Source organism: Podarcis cretensis (genome assembly GCF_951804945.1).
Source record: "Podarcis cretensis genome assembly, chromosome: 12".
In the NCBI taxonomy this organism is placed as follows: domain Eukaryota; kingdom Metazoa; phylum Chordata; class Lepidosauria; order Squamata; family Lacertidae; genus Podarcis; species Podarcis cretensis.
This window is the reverse complement of record NC_137181.1, coordinates 46,325,002-46,346,884: the sequence shown is the minus strand read 5'-3', so window position 1 is coordinate 46,346,884 and position 21,883 is coordinate 46,325,002. Positions and strand designations below refer to the sequence as shown.

Genomic DNA, 21,883 nt, shown 5'->3' with positions numbered 1-21,883 from the left:
GAGGTGCAGAGGGTGGCAACACAAGAATGGGCCTTCTCTGCAGTGGCCCCCTGTCTGTGGAATGCTCTCCCCAGGGAGGTTTGCCTGGTGCCTTCGTTATACACCTTTAGGCGCCAGGCAAAAACGTTCCTTTCTAACTAGGCCTTTGGTTGATCTGTTTGACATCCTATACCCTTTTAAAATCCTATACCCCCTTTTCTGGGGGGATGTTATTGGGTTGTTGTTTTTATTCTGATTATATATGTTGTGATTTTGTCTGTGAACCACTCTGAGACCTCCGGGTATAGGGCGGTATATAAACTCGATTAACAACAACAACAACAACAACAACACACAAGAGTTCCCAGGATTCTTTGGGTGAAGCCATGACTGTTTAAAGGGGTATGATAGTGCTTTCAAAGTGTTATTTGTATTTTATTTTTTATTATTAATCACAGCGCTTTACACAATAAGTGAATGAAATGCAACAACAAACCCCAAAATTAAGCAATTAGTGGCTGAATTCGCCTGCCACAGCTCTAAATCAAAATACAACGGCAGGCAAAGCAATTGAAGCAGCCTTCTTGTATTGGAGCGGGCTTCTCAGTGGGGAGGTATTGGCTGGGCAAATGACTCAGGGACAGGTTTTGCTGTTCCAAATGGGCGTGGGAAGTTGGTGCGTCATGTAGTAGGGTGGAAATCGTGCATGACTTGCCATTTGCGTGCCTGTGGCATTTCAAAATGTGACAGATTAGCAAGCAGGGACGGCAGTGGCAGCGGCAGATCGAAATCATCTGCATTCTCTGCTGCCCCGGTCTAATGGAAACTGCGGTGGCAGCTTGTTCCTGTGGGTGCGAATGCTTGTGTGTATGCACACCTAAGAAAATTAGGCTAATAATAATAATAATAATAATAATAATAATAATTTATTTATACCCTGCCCATCCAGCTGAGTTTCCCCAGCCACTCTGGGCGGCTTCCAATCAAGTGTTAAAAACAATACAGCATTAAATATTAAAAACTTCCCTAAACAGGGCTGCCTTCAGATGTCTTTTAAAGAGAAGATAGCTGCTTATTTCCTTCACATCGGAAGGGAGGGCATTCCACAGGGCGGGCGCCACTACCGAGAAGGCCCTTTGCCTGGTTCCCTGTAACCTCACTTCTCACAATGAGGGAACTGCCAGAAGGCCCTCAAAGCTGGACCTCAGTGTCCGAGCTGAATGATGGGGGTGGAGACGTTCCTTCAGATATACTGGGCCGAGGCCGTTTAGGGCTTTAAAGGTCAGCACCAACACTTTGAATTGTGCTCGGAAACGTACTGGGAGCCAATGTAGATCTTTCAGGACAGGTGTTATGTGGTCCCGGCGGCCACCCCCAGTCACCAGTCTAGCCACCTCATTCTGGATTAGAACAACGATGTTAGAACAACGATGAGGGTCATTGCATATGAAGGCATGTGGCTGGAAATCGCAGGAGGGGACAATTCTCTCATGCTTGAATCCTTTTTTTTTGCAGGTTTTCCCCGGGTATCTGTTTGGCTTTTGCAAACAGAATCCTGGACTAGATGGGCTATTGGCTTGATACAGCAGCCTCTCCTTATGTTCATTTTTTAATCCACTATAACTCCCAAGAGTGCCAGGGTTCTTCCCTTTCTTTGTTCCCTAATTCTCACAACGCCCCTGCGAGGTCAGTTAATCTGAGTAAGGTTGACTCTCGAGGTCGCCTGCTTCAACATGAACGCTAACTCGCTGTATCTCATGACTAACCCTTTCATTGTTATTTCCTACAAGATAGTGCCTACCTAGGCTTTAAATTTTGCTTAAACCGTGGGATTTTCTCTGCATGGATCACGGTTGCCCTCTCCTTCTTCTCTTTTGAGGCACAGACTCTTTTAATCAAAGGTTAAAAGGTAAAGGGACCCCTGACCGTTAGGTCCAGTCGTGGCCGATTCTGGGGTTGCGGCGCTCATTTCGCTTTATTGGCCGAGGGAGCCGGCATACAGCTTCTGGGTCATGTGGCCAGCATGACTAAGCTGCTTCTGGCGAACCAGAGCAGCGCACGGAAACGCCGTTTACCTTCCCGCCAGAGCGGTACCTATTTATCTACTTGCACTTTGACGTGCTTTCAAACTGCTAGGTTGGCAGGAGCAGGGACCAAGCAATGGCAGCTCACCCCGTCGTGGGGATTCGAACCGCCGACCTTCTGATCGGCAAGCCCTAGGCTCTGTGGTTTAACCCACAGTGCCACCCAGGTTGCTGTTCAGCAAAGTGAGATTTTCAATTGATGGGTACAAACTCCTGAGCAAATCCTTTCATGCATGCAATTAGGTCGTGTCATTTCAGAAAGAGCATTTGAAGTTCTTTCCAAGCTTCTTGTACTACAGGAATGGAAATATATATAGGAACCAAAGCCTGCAAATAGAATCCCGTCTGAAAATTATGGGCTTTGTGGTATTGGTTTGGTTTTTTTAAAAAAACTAATTAAAGGCAGGATCATTTCGGCTCTGCTGTAATCTGAAGCAAAATTGTTTAGTTTTTCTAATTACAGTTTTACAATTACATATCCAACTTACAACATAGATCCCACAGAATCTCCTGGACTTCCCTCCTCCCCTTTGTGGGTCCTATTGTTAGTCATTTCCTCCTGCATCTTTTATAATAATCCAAATCTTTTACATCTCCATTATATCCAAAATTCACCATTAAACCACAGGTGCTATTCCAATCCTACTAACAATTTTAACTGTTTACAGTGGTTTTAAAGATAAATTATATATTTTCCCCATTCTTTATTAAAATTTTGGTCTTCTGGACTTCTGATTCTTCTGGTCATTTTTGCCATTTCGGCATAATCTATCTATTTAAATCTGAAGCAAAATTCTCACCCTGGTTGCTTATGTGCTTATGTGTTTTTAACTTTTAAGGGCCACCCATCTGGATTTATCCCAGGCCAAAATGGATATTAGGTTTCAGTTTCATCAGCCAGAGCTGTTATACTGCTGTAAATCACACATGCGGGTGGAGAAAAAGTAGCTACAGAAAGACACCCCCCCTTTTATTTTAGGTTCTTATTTTAGGAATGTAATGTGCTACTTGTAGGGTAAAAATAATAATACACCTCACTAAGTGGTTTACATAGGAATGAATTAAAGCAATTATAATTTGAAACAAAAATGATTAGATGCTGGTCTCCATTGAAAACGGCTTCTCCATGCAAACAAGGAAGTGAACTCTCCAGACAATGAAACAGGTTGCCTTTTCTTATCTCTCAGGCTGTGATCTCCTGGGTGACGCGGGTGCCATTAGGCAGCTGAATGTGCATGCGTACTCCCTCCATTCCCCTCCCTTCTGCCTCTGTGTGGCCCGGGCCACTGGCAACCCATGCTATGCCACTGGGAGGAACAGGGATAAGCTTTACAATCCACCAGTTGAAATCCCGTGGACTGGGGCACAGCATGGAGGAATGAAGCCTGCCTGAAACATGAAACGTGAAACATGACACATGACACTTCTTGCATACTTCCAACATCTTATATATTTGATCGTGCATTATTTGGGACTAGATGACCCTAGGCTTGATATTGGTCATCGACAGTAATAAAATGACTTGAGGTGACCCTATGGGCCCCTTCCAACTCGACAATTCTATGGTTCCATCTTTAAAAATATTTATATTCTTAGCTGTTATCCATACCCCTAAATACTTAACTTTCTTCTCAATTGTCAGTTCTGTTACTTGTTGTGGGTCTTTTTTATATTGCTCCATCACATTTTTCACCAATACTTTCGTTTTACTTTTGTTTAATTTAAAAGCTGCTACTTTTCCAAACTTAAGAATCTGTTCGGTATACTAGTCAAAGGGTCTTCTACACAAGGTTATCTGCAAATGCCTTTAGCTTATATGCTTTATAACTTACTGCTATCCCTTTTATTTTTTCATCTGATCTTATGCTTCTAGCCAGGGTCTCTAAAAGTAATAAACAATAATGGTGACAGGGGACATACCTGTCTCGTCCCTTTCATTATTTTACATTTTCCTCTTATTACATTGTTTACTATCAGCATTGTCTGTTGGTCAGAATAAATTGCATCAATTTCTCTAAGAAATGACTTTCCGAAGTTCATAATCTCAATAGTTTTTTTCATGAAAGTCCATTAAACGTTGTCAAAGGCCTTCTCTGCATCTAGAATTCTATGGTTCTATGGTCACTGTAATGTTCAAGTGTTCCTACACACTATTTACTTACTAACTTTATTTATTTGCTTTCCAAATAAAGAAACAAAAGTGCTCAGAATGACACTAGCTTAAAGATAGAGCGGAATAGTAAAAGTCTTGGTGAGTAACAAAACTGAATCCATTAACCCCCTTCTCCTAGGTCCTGGGATATCCAGCTATGCGAGCAACCCTCAAGAAATTGCTAAGCCCATTAGTGATTGCATGGATAAAGTAAAGGAGAAAATTCCATTGCACTTACATACGACCACACCTGTCTACCTGGGAGCCACAGCCGGCATGAGACTTCTGAGGTATAGTTGGAAACCACCTCAGACGCTGATGTGTTGTGTGTATCGTTTTGTCCATTGTTAAGTGGATAAAGCCGGGGGAAATTATTCATGACAAAGTCTTCTCATCCGCGCCTTAAAACCTATCAGTCTATGGGGATTAATAGATATGAGCATGTTAAGACAACGCCCATAAACCAAAGAGGGATTTGGATTTTCCCAGAGGGTATTGCTGGTGAGTAGAATATTCCCTCAGATTCAACTTGTTGTGACTATTGACTGCCTTGTAGAAGACAGTTGATCCCAGATCGGAGTGTTCCTGAATATTTTGTAATAAATGTGTAATCTTGGGGGGAGGGGGCAAACAAGGACTTTGTGCCATGGGCTGCCACAACCAGGGAGGGGGGAGAGAGTGGGGGCTTGGCCCATGTTGCATACCTGACAACAGCCTGCACTTGTTGCTGTGCATGTGCCAGTGGTTGTATAAAATCCTTTGTGCGTGCACAGATTTTTCTTTTAAGTGTTGACAAATAGTATAGATAACGGCCAATGTAAGTAAGTAAGTAAGTAAATTTTTATTTATAACCCACCCTCCCCGGCCAAGACTGGGCTCAGGGTGGATAACATCAAATACATTAAAACACAATCAAACAATTGATTAAAATACAGCTTAAAAATTAGAATCAGGATAAAATTAAATGATTGCCCACAAATTACAACATAGGGGTGAGGAACCTCAAGTATTCATCAGGACCGGCTATCCATGTTGGTCCCACATGAGCCGATTAAAGGGCCAAAGAGGTAACTTACAGGGTCCCATAGAAAGGGGTCAAACTGGGCCCGGAACAAAGCCCAGGCGGAACAACTCCGTCTTGCAGGGCCTGCAGAAAGATGTCAAGTCCCCCAGGGCCCTGGTCTCCTGCGGTAGAGTTTTCCACCAAGCTGGGGCCAAAGCAGAAAAGTCCTTGGCCCTGGTTCAGGCCAGTTTAACTTCCTTGAGGCCCGGGACCTCCAAGATATTATTATTTGTGGACTGTAAGGTCCTTCGCGGGGCATACCAGGAGAGGCGGTCCCATAAGTACGAGGGTCCTAGGCCGTATAGGGCTTTAAAGGTTAAAACCAGCACCTTAAACCTGACCCTGTACTCCACTGGGAGCCAGTGCAGTTGGTAAAGCACTGGATGAATGTGGTCCCGTGGCAAGGGCACATAGATTATACTAAAAACACACCAGTGATTAATCTGTATAAATAAGATGCACAGCATCTTTTTTTTCCTGGTGTGGTTTTGCTTGGCACCCATTCCCTGAAGCATTTTGGCACAATTCAGGCTATGCTGATGTTCGTTACTTAGACCAAGGTTTCCCAAAGCTGTTTTCGGACCACAACTCCCATCATCCCTAGCTAGCAAGAGATGATGGGAACTGTAGTCCCAAAACAGCTGGGGGCCTGAGTTCAGGAGACCATGACTGAGACAAGCAGAATGGTAGAATCTGCAACCTGGAGATTGAGGGGGGGACAACCTCAGAGATGGAGGCTCTGCCCCTCATGACACACAGTCCTCTCTGTGGTCTCGGTGGTGGGGATAATAATAATAATAATAGAAAAGAAAACAAACCATGATCTTTGGCTAGCATCACATATAAACCAGGATTCATAAACCAGAACTTAGATGCTCCCAACAAACCCCAATCTATAGCCATGGTTAGTTTTTCGGCATACTGATTGTGGGACTTCTTTTGGGGGGGAGGTCAAAACAACTGATGATGTGTTGTTCAGCTAAACCAGAATTCATGGTTTGTTTTCTCTCTGCGTGAGTGGCAAGGGGACTCACAGCCCAGATACGCACATTCATGGTAAGTCATTAACTACCGCTGTGGGTTAAACCACAGAGCCTAGGACTTGCCGATCAGAAGGTTGGCGCTTCAAATCCCCACAACGGGGTGAGCTCCCGTTGCTCGGTCCCTGCTCCTGCCCACCTAGCAGTTCGAAAGCACATCAAAGTGCAAATAGATAAATACGTACTGCTCCAGCGGGAAGGTAAACGGCATTTCTGTGCACTGCTCTGGTTCACCAGAAGCGGCTTAGTCCTGCTGGCCACATGACCCAGAAGCTGTACGCTGGCTCCCTTGGCCTACAGAGCGAGATGAGCGCCGCAACCCCAGAGTCGGTCACGACTGGACCTAACAGTCAGGGATCCCTTTACCTTTACTGTAATGTGCAAACCAGAGTATTGACTATTGATGTGTGGACCAGCCGGCACAAAGTGATCACTACAAGTAGAACATTCATATCCCCTGCTATCATTTTGGACCTGGTATTTTCCCATGAAAGCAGCCCACACATTTCCCTGGACCATCCAGTGTTGAATAATTAAGTGATGTACATGCATGTATGAATCAACCCTTGACTTGCCAAGTCTAGTCACTAGTTTTGGCAGACGACGAAGGGCAAACGTCTCCTTTTGGCCACTCAGCGTTTTGTATCCTTGTGACTTGCTTAGGTTGCAAAATGAATCAGCGGCCCATGAAGTCCTTCGGAGCATTCAAAAGTACTTCGCAGCCCTGCCCTTTGAATTTAGGGGTACTCAAATCATAACCGGGCAAGAGGAAGGGGTGTACGGATGGATAACAGCCAACTATTTAATGGGCAATTTCTTGGAGGTGCGTGGAAAAATCTGCATGTTTTATTGCATACTATTCTTTTCTTTTTTTTTTTATTGCATACTATTCTTTGATGAGTTGCTAGTGTTTGAACGGATGTACGCTGAGATTAGCATAACCCCCAGGCAAGGGAAGATTGTGGTATGATGTATGCATATATAAATATACAACCACCTAAAACTGTGGTTGTAGTACTAAGATTATCTTTATAGCAAAGGTTCCTGCCTTGAATTAGTCTTCTGTTTTACCTAGCAAACTGGTCTCTCCTGTTAAAGGCATAAAACATCATATAAGGGGATGACATTGAGTCATGTTCTTAAAATAACAACACCCATTTAAAGTTGTTGTTGTTGTTGTTGTTGTTGTTTTATTATACCTTGCCCATCTGACTCAGTTGCCCCAGCAACTCTGGGCAGCTTCCAACAAATATAGACAGAAGTACTGTTTTGGCGAAACAGGGGACGGGCAGGTGTGGGGCACTCCTTGGTCCTGAATGGGGTAACTGTGCCCCTGAAGGACCAGGTGCGCAGCCTGGGAGTCATTTTGGACTTACAGCTGTCCATGGAGGCGCAGGTCAATTCTGTGTCCAGGGCAGCTGTCTATAAATTCCATCTGGTACGCTGGCTGAGACCCTACCTGCCTGCAGACTGTCAGGAAGTTTTAAACATTTGACATTTTATTATTTTTTATATTTTGCTGGAAGCTGCCCAGAGTGGCTGGGGAAACCCAGCCAGATGGGTGGGGTATAAATAATAATAATAATAATAATAATAATAATAATAATAATAGCATAATAAAACACTAAAAACTTCCCTATACAGAGCTGCCTTCAGAAGTCGTCTGAAAGTTGTGTAGTTGTTTATCTGTTTGACATCTGGTGGGAGGATGTTCCACGCGGAGGGTGCCACTGCCGAGAAGGCCCTCTACCTGGTTTCCTGTAACTTCATTTCTCGCAGTAAGGGAACCACCAGAAGGCCCTTGGAGCTGGACCTCAGTGGGGGTAGAGACGTTCCTTCAGGTATACAGGGCCGAGACCGTTTAGGGCAATGTTTACCTCACCTGGGCCGGTTCACTCCCATGGAGATCGCTCCGTGGGCCGGATCACATCTGCGCAGACGCAAATTTTGGCGTTTGTGTCTGCACAGATGTGATTTCTGGCACTGCGGAAGCAAGTCCCCGCTCTGCGCTGTGCCAGTTTAGTGAAGTGTGGGGACACGCCAAGTGGGCGGCTCGGTTCAGGAGCAGCTCGTGGGCCATTTAAACGATTTGTGGCTCATGGGCCGCAGGTTGCTGACCCCTGGTTTAGGGCTTTAAAGGTCAGTGCCAACATCTTGAATTGTGCTTGGAAACAAACTGGGGGCCAGTGTAGGTCTTTCAGGACCAGTGTTATACGGTCCCTGCGGCCGCTCCCAGTCACCAGTCTAGCTGCCGCATTCTGGATTAGTTGCAATTTCTGAGTCACCTTCAAAGGTAGCTTGCCCAGGGCAAAGGAAACCCCTCTAAATTTCACAGAAGTTTTAAATTGTAGGCAATCCTCACTCCAGAATAAGCCAAGCACATTACAACAGTCACTACCACTGTAAGACACCCTGATCACACTTGCAGATGCAACTTTGTGGTTAACATTCCACACTCAATGTCCTCCTAAGCCATGCCCTTCCCAGGTTCCCCAGTTCTTCCAGTGGAGCAATCTTCCTTTCAACCTTTGGTGCTAAAACACCAAACTGGGAACAGAGGAAACGATGGCACAATAGCCCTGTCCCTATGTACGGCAAAATCCCACAGGGAACTCTTTCTCCATGCACAGAATAAGGAGCTCTGTTGATAGGAGTGGTGATAACAGTTGGCCAAGTTGCCACGGTACTAGTGCCCTGACAGAGGCCACTGATGATGTCCGCTGATTTGAGGGGTGGCATTATTTTTCTGGCCTGGCACTGAGCAGTGCCAGACAGCCAGATCTAGCCAACTTTCCCACAATGCACCTGATGTAGCGTTGCTCTGGGTTATTGTGGGAAATCAAAAGGACAGCTAGGGGCTGCTAAGAGCTGCTCAGAGCGGTGCCACTGCTGCCATGGAAGCCCGGGCAACTATTTTATCATGAACAATTGCAAACGCAGTAAATGAAGAGTCCACTTGTGATATAGTAGTGGTTCAGTGCTCATAATCCAACATTTTGTCGATAAAGAGCTTAGTCATTGAGCTCTGTAGTAAATAATACACAAAAGAAGACAGTATGTCCACGACTTAAAGCAGGGGTATACAGTGGTACCTCGGGTTAAGAACTTAATTACTTCCAGAGGTCCGTTCTTAACCTGAAACTGTTCTTAACCTGAAGCACCACTTTAGCTAATGGGGCCTCCTGCTGCCGCCGCGCCGCCGGAGCACAATTTCTGTTCTAATCCTGAAGCAAAGTTCTTAACCCGAGGTATTATTTCTGGGTTAGCGGAGTCTGTAACCTGAAGCGTCTGTAACCTGAAGCATATGTAACCCGAGGTACCACTGTATTTGGCTCCATCTGCATGTTTCCATCGGGAGGAGCAGAGAAAGAGGACGATGTCAGAGGTAAAAAGGAAAAGGTAAAGGACCCCTGGACAGTTAACTCCAGTCAAAGGCGACCGTGGGGTTGCAGCGCTAATCTCGCTTTCAGGCCGAGGAAGCTGGCGTTTGTCCGATTGGCGCAGTGACGGTCCGCTGGGGGGATGATGATTGATGTGGCGGTGGTCCCCCCAGAGGGGGCTGATTGTTGCTGCGGCAATCCACTGGGGGTGCAATCGGTGCGGCAGTGATCTGCCCTGGGGGGATTTTGTCACACACCCCTGGGATGACACCTGGGGCAAACTGCCCCCACCGCTCCCCTTCCTACGCCCCTGGCAACGGGAGCTCACCCCGTTGCGCTGATTCAAACCGCCAACCTTCTGATCGGCAAGTCCAAGAGACTCGGTGGTTTAGACCACAGTGCCACTCACATCGCAATGTCAGAGGATTCTTTAGCGATGAAACTTCTGATTACCAGAACAACATCCAAGACTGAACCACTGGTATATCACAAGTGGACTCTTCATTACTGCGTTTGCACTTGTTCAAGATAAAACCTATTTTGGAAAGAGAAGAAATGAGCACTGAACCACTGATATATCATAAGTGAACTCTTCATTTACTGCATTTGCAGTTGTTCAAGATAAAATCTATTTGGGAAATAAACTGTTTTTGCCATTTCTATGGACGTTTATTGTTTGCTTTCATCACCAGTTTCCTTGGTGATATTATATTGTGTCGATTGGAGTAGTCATTGTACGATCACCCTGTTCATTGTTTTATGGCCAGGTAAGCTTGCCAGGGCCCACAGACTGTGGGGAACACTTTGCCCAATGCCCCCTCAAACCTGGAACTGGCCCGTCCTGTTGGTTTCAGCATTGTGGTGCTGACTGTGCACGGGCTGAACATCTTTGCCTACACATTTAGCTCGCGATACAGGCCTGGTTGGCATATTTTCCTAAGTGAAACTAGTGGCGCCCCAACCACCCTGATCAAATGTATGTAGGGTGAACTATACTATTCCACACTCTTGTTGTGACAGCGTCTTGCTACTTCTTTGGCTTCATTCTTTGGAAGAACATTCTGATTTATACGGCTCCCACAGGCGATCTAGGGAGCGCTTTCCGAATCGATCTCAGCAGTTTCGTGACGCCCTGTAAGCTCAGAAGGGAAGTTTAGACAGGAGAGCAGAGCCCCATGGTGGCCCAGGATGTCAAATCTGTTAAGTGTGGGCGAACATATCAGACGACACAGCAATTCTTTCAAGCAGCTCTTTATTTGTAAGCTGGAACAGAACCGAACTGAAGGCCTCAGTCAGCCTGCTTATATAGAGCTCCAGTACCTTGTTACTGTAACAACTTTCTAAAACTATCCAATCACTGAACGTCACTTTCAATCCTTCATTTGCATACAAACTATCCAATCACTGAACGTCACTTTCGATCCTTCATTTGCATAACTATCTACAGTATCCCCCTGCTGGCCCAGGGTGAGAACTTCAGTACATAACAAAATCTACCTTCTTCCTTTCCAGAGAAACCTTTGGAGGGCCTGGGTCCATCCCCACGGAGCAGAGACCACGGGTGCCCTCGATTTAGGAGGGGCCTCCACCCAAATATCGTTCATCCCCGATGAGACCGGCGACACAACCAACAGCACACTGCCAGTGCAGCTGTATGGCTATGAATACAGCGTGTACACACACAGCTTCCAGTGTTACGGGAGAGATGAAGCAGAGAAAAAACTGCTGGCATTGATACTACAGGTACGGCTGAGGGAATGCTCTTCTGCTAGGATGGTCTGCTTCTTGAATGCAGAGAAGGGTACAGAGTTCAGTGGTGGAACAAACAGTTTGTGTTAAGTTGTGGGTGAACATATCAGACGACACAGCGATTCTTCAAACAGCTCTTCTTTATTCAGAGGCCAGAACAGAACTGAACCGAAGGGCTCAGTCAGCCTGCTTATATAGAGCTCCAGTACAACGTTACTGTAGCAACTTTCTAAAACTATCCAATCACTGAACGTCACTTTCGATCCTTCATTTGCATAACTATCTACAGTATCCCCCTGCTAAAACTATCCAATCACTGAACGTCACTTTCGATCCTTCATTTGCATAACTATCTACAGTATCCCCCTGCTAAAGCTATCCAATCACTGAACGTCACTTTCGATCCTTCATTTGCATAACTATCTACAGTATCCCCCTGCTGGCCCAGGGTGAGAACTTCAGTACATAACAGTTTGCATGGCTTGTTTGCCATTTTCTCATAACAAAAAGCCTGGAGCAGTGGAGATTCAATCAGCAGTCTTCTTTCAAAAAGTAAAAAGCGGGACGTGCCCAAAAGTCATTTTAGGAATGGTTGAACTTTTTTAAGACAACACAAAAAAAAGAAAAAGAAAAAAAGGCGATTGGCAATCTAAGTTATGTCAGTCTGAGTTACTGGCCACAGGGGAAGATGGAGAGACAAGAAAACAGAGGAAGTCAAAAGCTGATGTAACCAAAACCTAGTGGTTTTTATTAAGCCAAAGCAACTTCAGAAAGGTGGAATTCAGAGAAGCATTGGGGGAGGTTTTTCTACTGCAAAGCTGCCTCTCGTTATGGATGCATGTTGGTCAGGGAAAAATGCAAAACATACGGCCTATTTTAGTGACGTTGCCTGTAACAATGACTCCTGTTGAAATTATCCCTCCTGTTTAAAACCTCCTTGTTTGTTTGTTGTTTGTCAACTGCCAGAATTCAGGTGATAAATCCAGGATCAATAATCCATGCTATCCTCGGAATTATAAAACTGTTATAACCACGAAATACTTGTATGGCAGCCTCTGCACGGCATTTCTAAGGCCAGAGAACAACAACCTAGACCAGCTTGTAAATGTCACTGGAAGTGGAGATCCAGCTCTTTGCAGGGAAGCCGTATCCAAGTTATTTGATTTCGCAAGTTGCAGGGGGAAGGAAGACTGTTCGTTTAATGGCGTCTATCAGCCAAAGGTTAAAGGGAACTTTGTGGTACGTTTTATTTGCCTGGTGCTTATTGTGCTGTTCATCTGTGTATGTGTGCATGTATGTGTAGTTGTGTAGTCAGCATTTCTTTACAACTGGAAACTATTCAAGAAATTACAGGATGTCGCTTATCTGAATTCCCCCAAATAATCATGTTATGTATGATTAAGAGATAAGTTGAAAAAGAGATAAGTTGAAAAGTTGATTGCTATTATTGGATGAACAGGGGAGGGAACTTAGATAATAATGACTTCCCAGATAAGAGCTAAATAAGGAGTTTTCAAGAAAATAAATGTTCATTGGAAAAGGGGTCTTATTAAGAAATTTCTGGAATAACATGCAGGATAATAGCCCAATTTGTTGTTTCCCATGTTCTGCTCTAAAGGAAATTTGGTGAACTATTGTTTAGAATCATGTTTCTAGACATACACATGTATGTGTGTTTACAGATTTTATCCCATTTCATTTCTGTCCTGCTTTTGTTTTTGTAAAATAGTAAATAAATAAGAAAAAAAATTAAAACCACAGTTGAGGTCTAACTTTTACCTGCCTTAATCCATAGGCCTTTTCTGGATTTTACTACACAGTCAATGCTCTGAATTTAACTGGAGAATTTTCACTGGCTGATTTTAATTCAAGCATGTGGACATTATGTTCACAGAATTGGAATCAGGTCTGTATCAATCTTCTGAACTAGTAGTTTGCTATACCTGTGCAAAACTAAACACTCTCATTCATCGGAATGCTTAAGGGGAAAAAATGACAGGACAAAATTTATTTAGGCTGCATTCCAACGCACACTTTCCTGTGAATAATTTCCACTATTTACCATGAGACTTACTTCCAAGTTAATATGTCTTGCTTTTCATAAAATTTAGATTCAGACTCTGAAACTTGACAACAGAAGCATGTTCCTAATGCTGAGAATTATCTAGCCAAATTATCTAGATGCAAGTGTTTAAATGTTGCTGGATCATGCTTTTTATTTTTATTGTTAGAATGGTAAAACAAAAATCTAATATTCCTGCATTGGAGGGGGTTGGACTAGTGTCCCTTCCAATTCTATGTTTCTATTATTCTCATACTCAGTTCTATACAAATAACCAAAACCAAAACTAAAACCAAAATACAGTTCTCTAGCAGATGTTTTAACAGGTATCCTCTAGAAATATAATATATATCACTTCAAAACAAGTTGGCACGATTGGTTCCAGGCAGATCTCCACATTTATATTGTTTCCTTGCTGTATTTCTTTCCCTTGACAAACTCATATTCACAGCTAATTACCGTACACCAAGAGTCTTGCCTTGGATTTTCAGAGTACCATTTCTTTACCTGCCCTAATGACCTCGATCACAACGGAAGGCCAGAGTAGAAATCCCCCCAATGAAATAAATATTAATGTTGATTTGGTTTTGAGTAACCGTTTTTGTTTTTCAGCTTCCGTACATGATACCTAAATTTGATGAAATCTACGCAAAATCTTACTGCTTTTCAGCTAACTACATCTATTACCTGCTTATACATGGGTATAAGTTCAGTGCAGAGACTTGGCCACAGATCCGCTTTCAGAAGGAAGTAAGTTTAACTTCCATCCCTCAGCCCCCCCCCCTCAAAAGATAGTGGAAGTCTTGAAAGATTAAAACAAAGTTAGGGACTCAGAGCTGTTGTCAATAGATGTTTCTTAACCATTGCAAAAATTAAAAATACCGTATTTTTCGCTCTATAAGACGCACCAGACCACAAGACGCACCTAGTTTTTGGAGGAGGAAAACAAGAAAAGAAATATTCTGAATCTCAGAAGCCAGAACAGCAAGAGGGATCGCTGCACAGTGAAAGCAGCAATCCCTCTTGCTGTTCTGGCTTCTGGGATAGCTGCGCAGCCTGCATTCGCTCCATAAGACGCACACACATTTCCCCTTACTTTTTAGGAGGGAAAAAGTGAGTCTTATAGAGCAAAAAATACGGTAAATTTGGAACACAGTTGACTTTATTGTGAACACAATTGCTCCAGCCACTACTTCTTTGGCGATCACTTGTAGCCGAGTAAGATTAAGTGACTGTGGAGGTCAATTCTGGATCCACATGTCCTTCCACAGTGGGGATGTAGGTTTCCAGGTAGGAGTTGATCACGGTGAGGGTTTGCCAAGCATGTCTTCATCTTAGCACGTTTCTCCCTTTTGTCCCGAGTTTGAGCATCTTCAAAGTCCATGACAACTTTGGTAAAGTCCCAATTGTCGGTGTTTGTACTACATTTTTTAAGATTTGCCTTGCGGGAGTCTTTGAACCTCTTTCGTTGTCCCCTGGTATTTCGCTTTCCATTCTTAAGTCGGGAATAGAGTATAGTGGTACTTAGGGTTAAGTACTTAATTCGTTCCGGAGGTCTGTTCTTAACCTGAAACTGTTCTTAACCTGAAGCACCACTTTAGCTAATGGGGCCTCCTGCTGCTGCCGCGCCGCCGGAACACGATTTCTGTTCTCATCCTGAAGCAAAGTTCTTAACCTGAGGTATTATTTCTGGGTTAGCAGAGTCTGTAACCTGAAGCGTATGTAACCCGAGGTACCACTGTAGTTGCTTTGGAAGACCATCATCAGGCATCCGCACAACATGACCAGTCCAACAAAGTTGATGTTGAAGAATCGTTGCTTCGACACTGCTGATCTTTGCTTCTTCCAGTACACTGGCATTAGCTTGCTGGTCTTCCCAAGTAATGTGTAAAACTTTTCCAGCCACTAGGGATGCAGATTACAGCCCGATGCGGAGATGCTGGGGACCCTCTGCTCTACCACTGAGCTACAATGCTCCTCCAGGACTTTGTTAGATGGCAGCTTGAGGTTTTTTGAGGTGGTGGCTAAGGTTTTTTTTTCAGGTAGAGGGATGCCTTGACCCTTTTTTTTTTTCAGGTAGAGGGATGCCTTGACCCTCCATGGGTTGCACATCGAAAGGTGTGGGGTGGCATCAGGGTAGGGGACCCTTGGGAGTGGTCAGTAAATATATACCTGTGTGTATATTTATGTGTGTATATGAGTGTATAAAGGTAAAGGTAAAGGTACCCCTGCCCGTACGGGCCAGTCTTGACAGACTCTGGGGTTGTGCACCCATCTCACTTAAGAGGCCAGGGGCCAGCGCTGTCCGGAGACACTTCCGGGTCACGTGGCCAGCGTGACATCGCTGCTCTGGCCAGAGCCAGAGCCAGAGCCGCACACGGAAACGCCGTTTACCTTCCCGCTGGTAAGCGGTCCCTATTTATCTACTTGCACCCGGAGGTGCTTTCGAACTGCTAGGTTGGCAGGCGCTGGGACCGAGCAGCGGGAGCGCACCCCGCCGCAGGGATTCGAACCGCCGACCTTTCGATCGGCAAGCCCTAGGCGCTGAGGCTTTTACCCACAGTGCCACCCGCGTCCTGACTATGAGTGTATAGTAATGGACAAATGGGGGACACCAAAACTTTTGGCATTGCCCTAGGGATCAGTACTATTTTCTGGAAGTACTTCAGGCTATACAGTTCTGGCACCTTTTCTTTTTCAAATATTAAAAGTGTGGTGCTTGCCGTTAAGAACTTCCTGGCAGGTGCTAGCACTTTTTTTCTATTAAAAAAGAAAAAAGAGGAAGAAAGCACTGGTAGGGATCATATGTGAGTAGTCAGCAAATTAAATTTAATTTTAAAAATGGTCTTTGTTTTTTAAATTGGGCAGAGGGAACAGTGGAGCAGGCTGCACAAAGCCCATGAACCTGTTGCAAAGGAAAACCATGATTTCGCAATACATTTGAAGTGGGCCAGTCTGGACTAAAACATCTATTCTGCTTTCTTTTGGAAAGCATTAAATACCTTATGGTCCTGCTAGCCAAGTAATCTCTGCCTCCCTGCACAGAAGATACTGCTCATCCCTCCTACAGAAATACCGCTACGTGTGCGGATACGATGAAAGAAGCAACACAGTACATAGGAAAAATTCAGCAAAAAATAATTTTACTCTGCATTTTGCAACAGATTAAAGAAGCAAAATATTATGACCAGAAATTATTACAACATATCTTGGCATTGTTAAAAAAAGTTGCTCTGTAAATGCTCGTATTATTTTTGGCAGAGGAGAGCATGTTTTGGAAATCCTTTCTTGACATTATTTTGTTTGTTTTAAACATTATTAACCAGAGTATTTTTTTAGTTGGCATATTGACCTTTCAGACAGTCTGAGCTTCAGCTTTGAGCTAGTTCAGAGTCTCAGGCTGAGCATGTAACATTATACAGCAATAAGATTCAGGTGCATGCACCCTCTCATGTCACATATAAAATCTTCAGTTTGAATCAGAGCCTCTTCACATGTTCATTGTTGGATTAAGAGGCGATAGTCCCACTTGTGCCATCTGTCCACTCCTTTATTTCTTAGCAAGAGCATTGAGAACAGTGTCTGTGTGCAAATGCAGATGGAGTTAACATGAAAAGATGCAATGGGAAGAGGTGGGATGATGATGATGATGATGATGATGATAATAATAATAATAATAATAATAATAATAATAATTTATATCCCGCCCTCCCCAGCCGAAGCCGGGCTCAGGGCGGCTAACAACAACAAAATAATACAACCTTCTAAAATCATTTCATTATAAAATTAATTCAAATCAAATTGATGGCAACCATTAGGCTAGAGTTCTGTGAAGGAGGGAGTCAGGCTGTGCCCTGGCCAAAGGCTGGTGGAACAGCTCTGTCTTGCAGGCCCAGTGGAAAGATGTCAAGTCCTGCAGGGCCCTAGTCTCTTGTGACAGAGCGTTCCACCAGATTGGAGCCGCAGCCGAAAAAGCCCTGGCTGTGTATACAGTGGTACCTCGGGTTACATACGCTTCAGGTTACAGACTCCGTTAACCCAGAAATATTGCTTCAGGTTAAGAACTTTGCTTCAGGATGAGAACAGAAATCGTGCTCCGGCGGCACAGCGGCGGCAGGAGGCCCCATTAGCTAAAGTGGTGCTTCAGGTTAAGAACACTTTCAGGTTAAGAATGGACCTCCGGAACGAATTAAGTACTTAACCCGAAGTACCACTGTATCTGCTGAAGATTTGCTTCCACATACAGATATTTGTGAACTGGCATTTTACTACATGCACCCAACATGCTAGTTTTGCTATTCACAAATGTATGACATTATGCTATTAATTTCTTATAGCAACTTTTTTGGTCATATTAAAAAACAACAACCCACAGTACATAGGAAAAGCAGATCTTCTATCTTCTAGAATGGCCCTGAGGTTTATTATCTGAAGAGTCTAATTTGCTGTTCTTTTCCTGTGTTTCAGGTCGATAACAGCAGCATAGCCTGGTCGCTAGGCTACATGCTCAGTCTCACCAATATGATTCCGGCAGAGAGCAACATGATCTTGTCCCCCATGAGCCCCTCCCTGTTTGCTGGGCTGCTACTCTTTTTCACAGCCGTGGCGTTACTGTGCCTCATCTTCCTTGTGTATTCGTGTGTGGTGTCGCGCATGCGAAAGAACGCCTGTCATGTCGACCACGTGTTCCCTGTAGAATAAATACGCTCATAACAGAGAGAACAGAACGGTCTCTTATTTGAAAAAGCAGTGTTTTACGACGTAAGGGAAACGGCGGGTGCTTTCAAATTGAGCCATTCTGGTGCAGCAACAAGACGAAATGAAGTACGGGCAGAAAAAAGCCCTGATGCATCTGTTGGAGAAATTCAAAAAGAAATTCCTAGACTGGAGGCATTTCCTCCCAGAAACCCCAAACAAAAGGGTGCAGGCTCCAAGTGTAAAGAAAGGCCCTTATTGAAATAAAAATACGGATAGGGACAGCCTCAAAAATAAGGAGGAGGCTGCCAAGAACCACATCATAAGCCATATTTTTTTATACACTTCCAGATTACACATGTCATTGCATTTCACCAATGAAAGGATCACAGCAATCTTAATAGTTGCAGTCCAATGACATCATCCTAAACCAATCAAATCACCGGGCTTTTCAGATCAGCCCTTATCATAATATCACGTGATTGCATATAACCATTTTAAGTGTCTTTATCTATTAAGACTTTGGCTAATTTTCCTGTTCATTACATGCTGTCCAAGATCCCCTTTCATCTCTCCACAAAACAATTCAATATTAATCACAATTGCCATGCCCAACTGATTCTCTTTTCAGGCATACAACAGCCACTGAAGATTCTGACAGTTTATTCTTTTCGGTGATCTGGAATGGTACATTCACTATGAATGGTATCTAAAAGCAACTAGCTCTATACTGCAAAAGGCAGGTCTAGGCCCTTTGGGGTCAGCTAGGCTATAAGAGAAAATGGAACTGGAGCAATACAAGGAGTGCTAATATAATACACCGGTCACTCAGGAACTGTGGGTGATAGACAAATTCTGTTCTCACGTTTGTAATAATAATACAGTGGTGCCTCGCAAGACGAAAATAATCCATTCCACGAGTCTCTTCGTCTTGCGGTTTTTTCGTCTTGCGAAGCATCCCTATTAGCGGCTTAGCGGATTAGCGCTATTAGCGGCTTAGAAAAAGGGGGGGGGAGCGAAAAAAATTGCAAGACTCGCAAGACGTTTTCGTCTTGCAAAGAAGGCCCATAGGGAAATTCGTCTTGCGAAGCGCATCGAAAAACGGAAAACCATTTCGTCTAGTGGGTTTTTCGTCTTGCAAGGCATTCGTCTTGCGGGGCACCACTGTAATAATAATAATAATAATAATTATTATTATTATTATTATTATTATTATTATTATTATTATTATTTTATACCCTGCCCACTCTGGGTGGCTTCAAGCAGAATAGTAATAATAATAAAAAGCAATAAAGCATCAAACACTAAAAACGTCCCTAAACAGGGCTGCCTTCAGATGTCTTTTAAAAGTCACACAGTTGTTTATTTCCTTGATGGGAGGGTGTTCCACAGGGCGGGTGCCACTACCAAGAAGGCTGGTTCCGTATAACCTCACTTCTTGCAAGGAGGGAACCACCAGAAGGCCCTTGGATTTGGACCTCAGTATCTGGGCTGAACGATGGGGGTGGAGATGCTCCTTCAGGTATCCTGGGCCGAGGCCATTTAGGGCTTTAAAGGTCAGCACCAGCACTTTGAATTGTGCTCGGAAACATACTGGGAACCAATGTAGGTCTTTCAGGACCAGTGTTACATGGTCCCGGCGGCCACTGCCAGTCACCAGTCTAGCTGCCGCATTCTGGATTAGTTGTAGTTTCCAGGTCACCTTCAAAGGTAGCCCCACGTAGAGCACATTGCAGTAGTTCAAGCAGGAGATAACCAGAGCATGCAACTCTCTGGCGAGACAGTCCATGAGCAGGTAGGGTCTCATCCTGCATACCAGATGGAGCTGGTAGACCTGTGCCTCCATGGACAGCTGTGAGTCCAAAATTGCTGGCAGGCTGCGTACCTGGTCCTTCAGGGGCACAGTTACCCCATTCAGAACCTGCTCGCCCGGTCCCCCAAAAACAGTAAAAAAAAAGGTAAAGGACCCCTGGACAGTTAAGTGCAGTCAAAGGCAACTATGGGGTTGTGGCATTCATCTTGCATCAGGCCAAGGGAGCTGGCGTTTGTCCACAGACAGCTTTCCGGGTCATGTGGCCAGTATGACTATACTACTTCTGGCACAACGGAACACCATGACGTAAGCCAGAGCGCGCGGAAATGCCGTTTACCTTCCCGCCTCAGCTGTACCTATTTATCTACTTTCGAACTGCTAGTTTGGCAGGAGCAGGGACTGAGCAACGGGAGCTCACCCCATAGTGCGGATTTGAACCGCCAAACTTCTGATCAGCAAGAGACTTGGTGGTTTAGACCACAGCGCCTCCCCGCTCCTCTTCCTAAACATTACTTCTGTCTTGTCAGGATTCAGCCTCAATCTGTTAGCCGCCATCCATCCATTATAATAAGCTTTATATGCGACACCTAAAATAAACCCCTATGTCCCATTCTGTGCTCTTACTTCAGCAATTGGAGAGCGTTCTCCACTGCACCTGAAGAAAGCAGACTACCTTAGGGAGTTCACAGGGCTGTCTTGGATGTCGCAAGCAGGGGAACACTGAGGGATAAACAGCACGAGAGCCTGTTGCCTCACATTGCCTAATGATAGGGCTGGAGCGCCAATATATTTGCAAGCCGTGCCCACTAACTGTGCACAAAAATAGGGAGTCCCGAACTCTTAGCAGTGTGATCCACTGAGGCTCAGGCTACGATCCTATACTCCACTTACCAGGAAGCAAGCTGCACTGAACTTGCAGGGAGTAACTTTCAAATAGAGATGATGATGATTATCATCATCATCTATTAAATTTCTATACCATCCGAGGACCATGGGACGGTTTGCAATATAAAAACACAAAAATACATGATATAATAAAAAACAAAAACAATACCCCCTCCCACATTTTGTTTTTTTATATATATAATTTTTATTAAATTTTCTGTTTTACAATTTAAAGTACCCATTTATACATCCTTAAGATATCAATCACTTCCCTTCTCTTTCCACATTTTATTTGTTATTACTCCATGTATAATAGTAATTGAAAGGGTGGGGGAACTGTGTGCACGGGTTATAAACAGCTTGCAAGTACGTACAGCACCTTTTATTTTACGATTCAAAACGTGAATAAGTCAGATGACGAAATGCTCAGTCATTTTAGGATTGCCATATTTCCAAAAGTGAAAATCCGGACCCAAAAGCAGTTGAGCTTTCTTTTCTTGTCTTTTTCCTACTCAGATTTTTCGCGATTTTCGAAAAATTCCCAAAGTGGTTGAGCAAAATTTCAAAAAAAAAGAAAAAAAAAAGAAAGAAGAATTTTAAATCTATTTTTTTAGGAAATTCGCCTAAAACCCACTTCTGATACAGGCTGTCGTGCGTTCGGGTTTTTCCGGACACCTGGGTTTCACTCTGCCTTGCAAAGCACCACCACACAGCAGAGCATTGCACTCTCCACGCATCTCAGGACTGCCCAACTACTCTTCGCTTCCTTTCTAAATCCAGTTTATCCCCCGCGGCACACAGAATGCTCAACGCGCATGCGCGCACGCTTCGCAAGCAAGCCGTAATTCCCCATTCCCCACCTGCGCTCGGACTTCAGCCACGCTCGCGACGCATGCGCTGTGTCCGAGCGCTCGGTTTCGCCCGCCTCTCTCTCTCTCTCTCTGCGTCCGCTGTCGCGCATGCGCCTTACCGGCGGCGCTT

At 44.3% G+C, this 21,883-nt stretch overlaps 1 protein-coding gene and 1 long non-coding RNA gene across 4 annotated transcripts in view; both read left to right on the top strand.

Moving 5' to 3' along the window:
• ENTPD3 (ectonucleoside triphosphate diphosphohydrolase 3) overlaps window positions 1-18,236 on the top strand; it is a 33,003-nt gene extending 14,767 nt beyond the window's left edge. For 2 of the 3 annotated variants that reach the window (XM_079947358.1, XM_079947359.1), the window contains 7 exons: window positions 4,355-4,505; window positions 6,982-7,141; window positions 11,211-11,441; window positions 12,414-12,686; window positions 13,243-13,353; window positions 14,122-14,259; window positions 17,977-18,236. In XM_079947358.1, the coding sequence (XP_079803484.1) occupies window positions 4,355-4,505; window positions 6,982-7,141; window positions 11,211-11,441; window positions 12,414-12,686; window positions 13,243-13,353; window positions 14,122-14,259; window positions 17,977-18,210 (1,298 nt within the window). In that variant the 3' untranslated portion in view covers window positions 18,211-18,236. The remainder of the gene's footprint in view (window positions 1-4,354; window positions 4,506-6,981; window positions 7,142-11,210; window positions 11,442-12,413; window positions 12,687-13,242; window positions 13,354-14,121; window positions 14,260-17,976) is intronic. The other variant, XM_079947360.1, reaches the window with a different exon arrangement.
• On the top strand, window positions 16,743-17,880 carry LOC307199577. The gene is made up of 2 exons (XR_013832077.1): window positions 16,743-17,141; window positions 17,718-17,880. It is a non-coding gene; the product is annotated as an uncharacterized lncRNA (long non-coding RNA).
• Window positions 18,237-21,883: the final 3,647 nt, after the last annotated feature.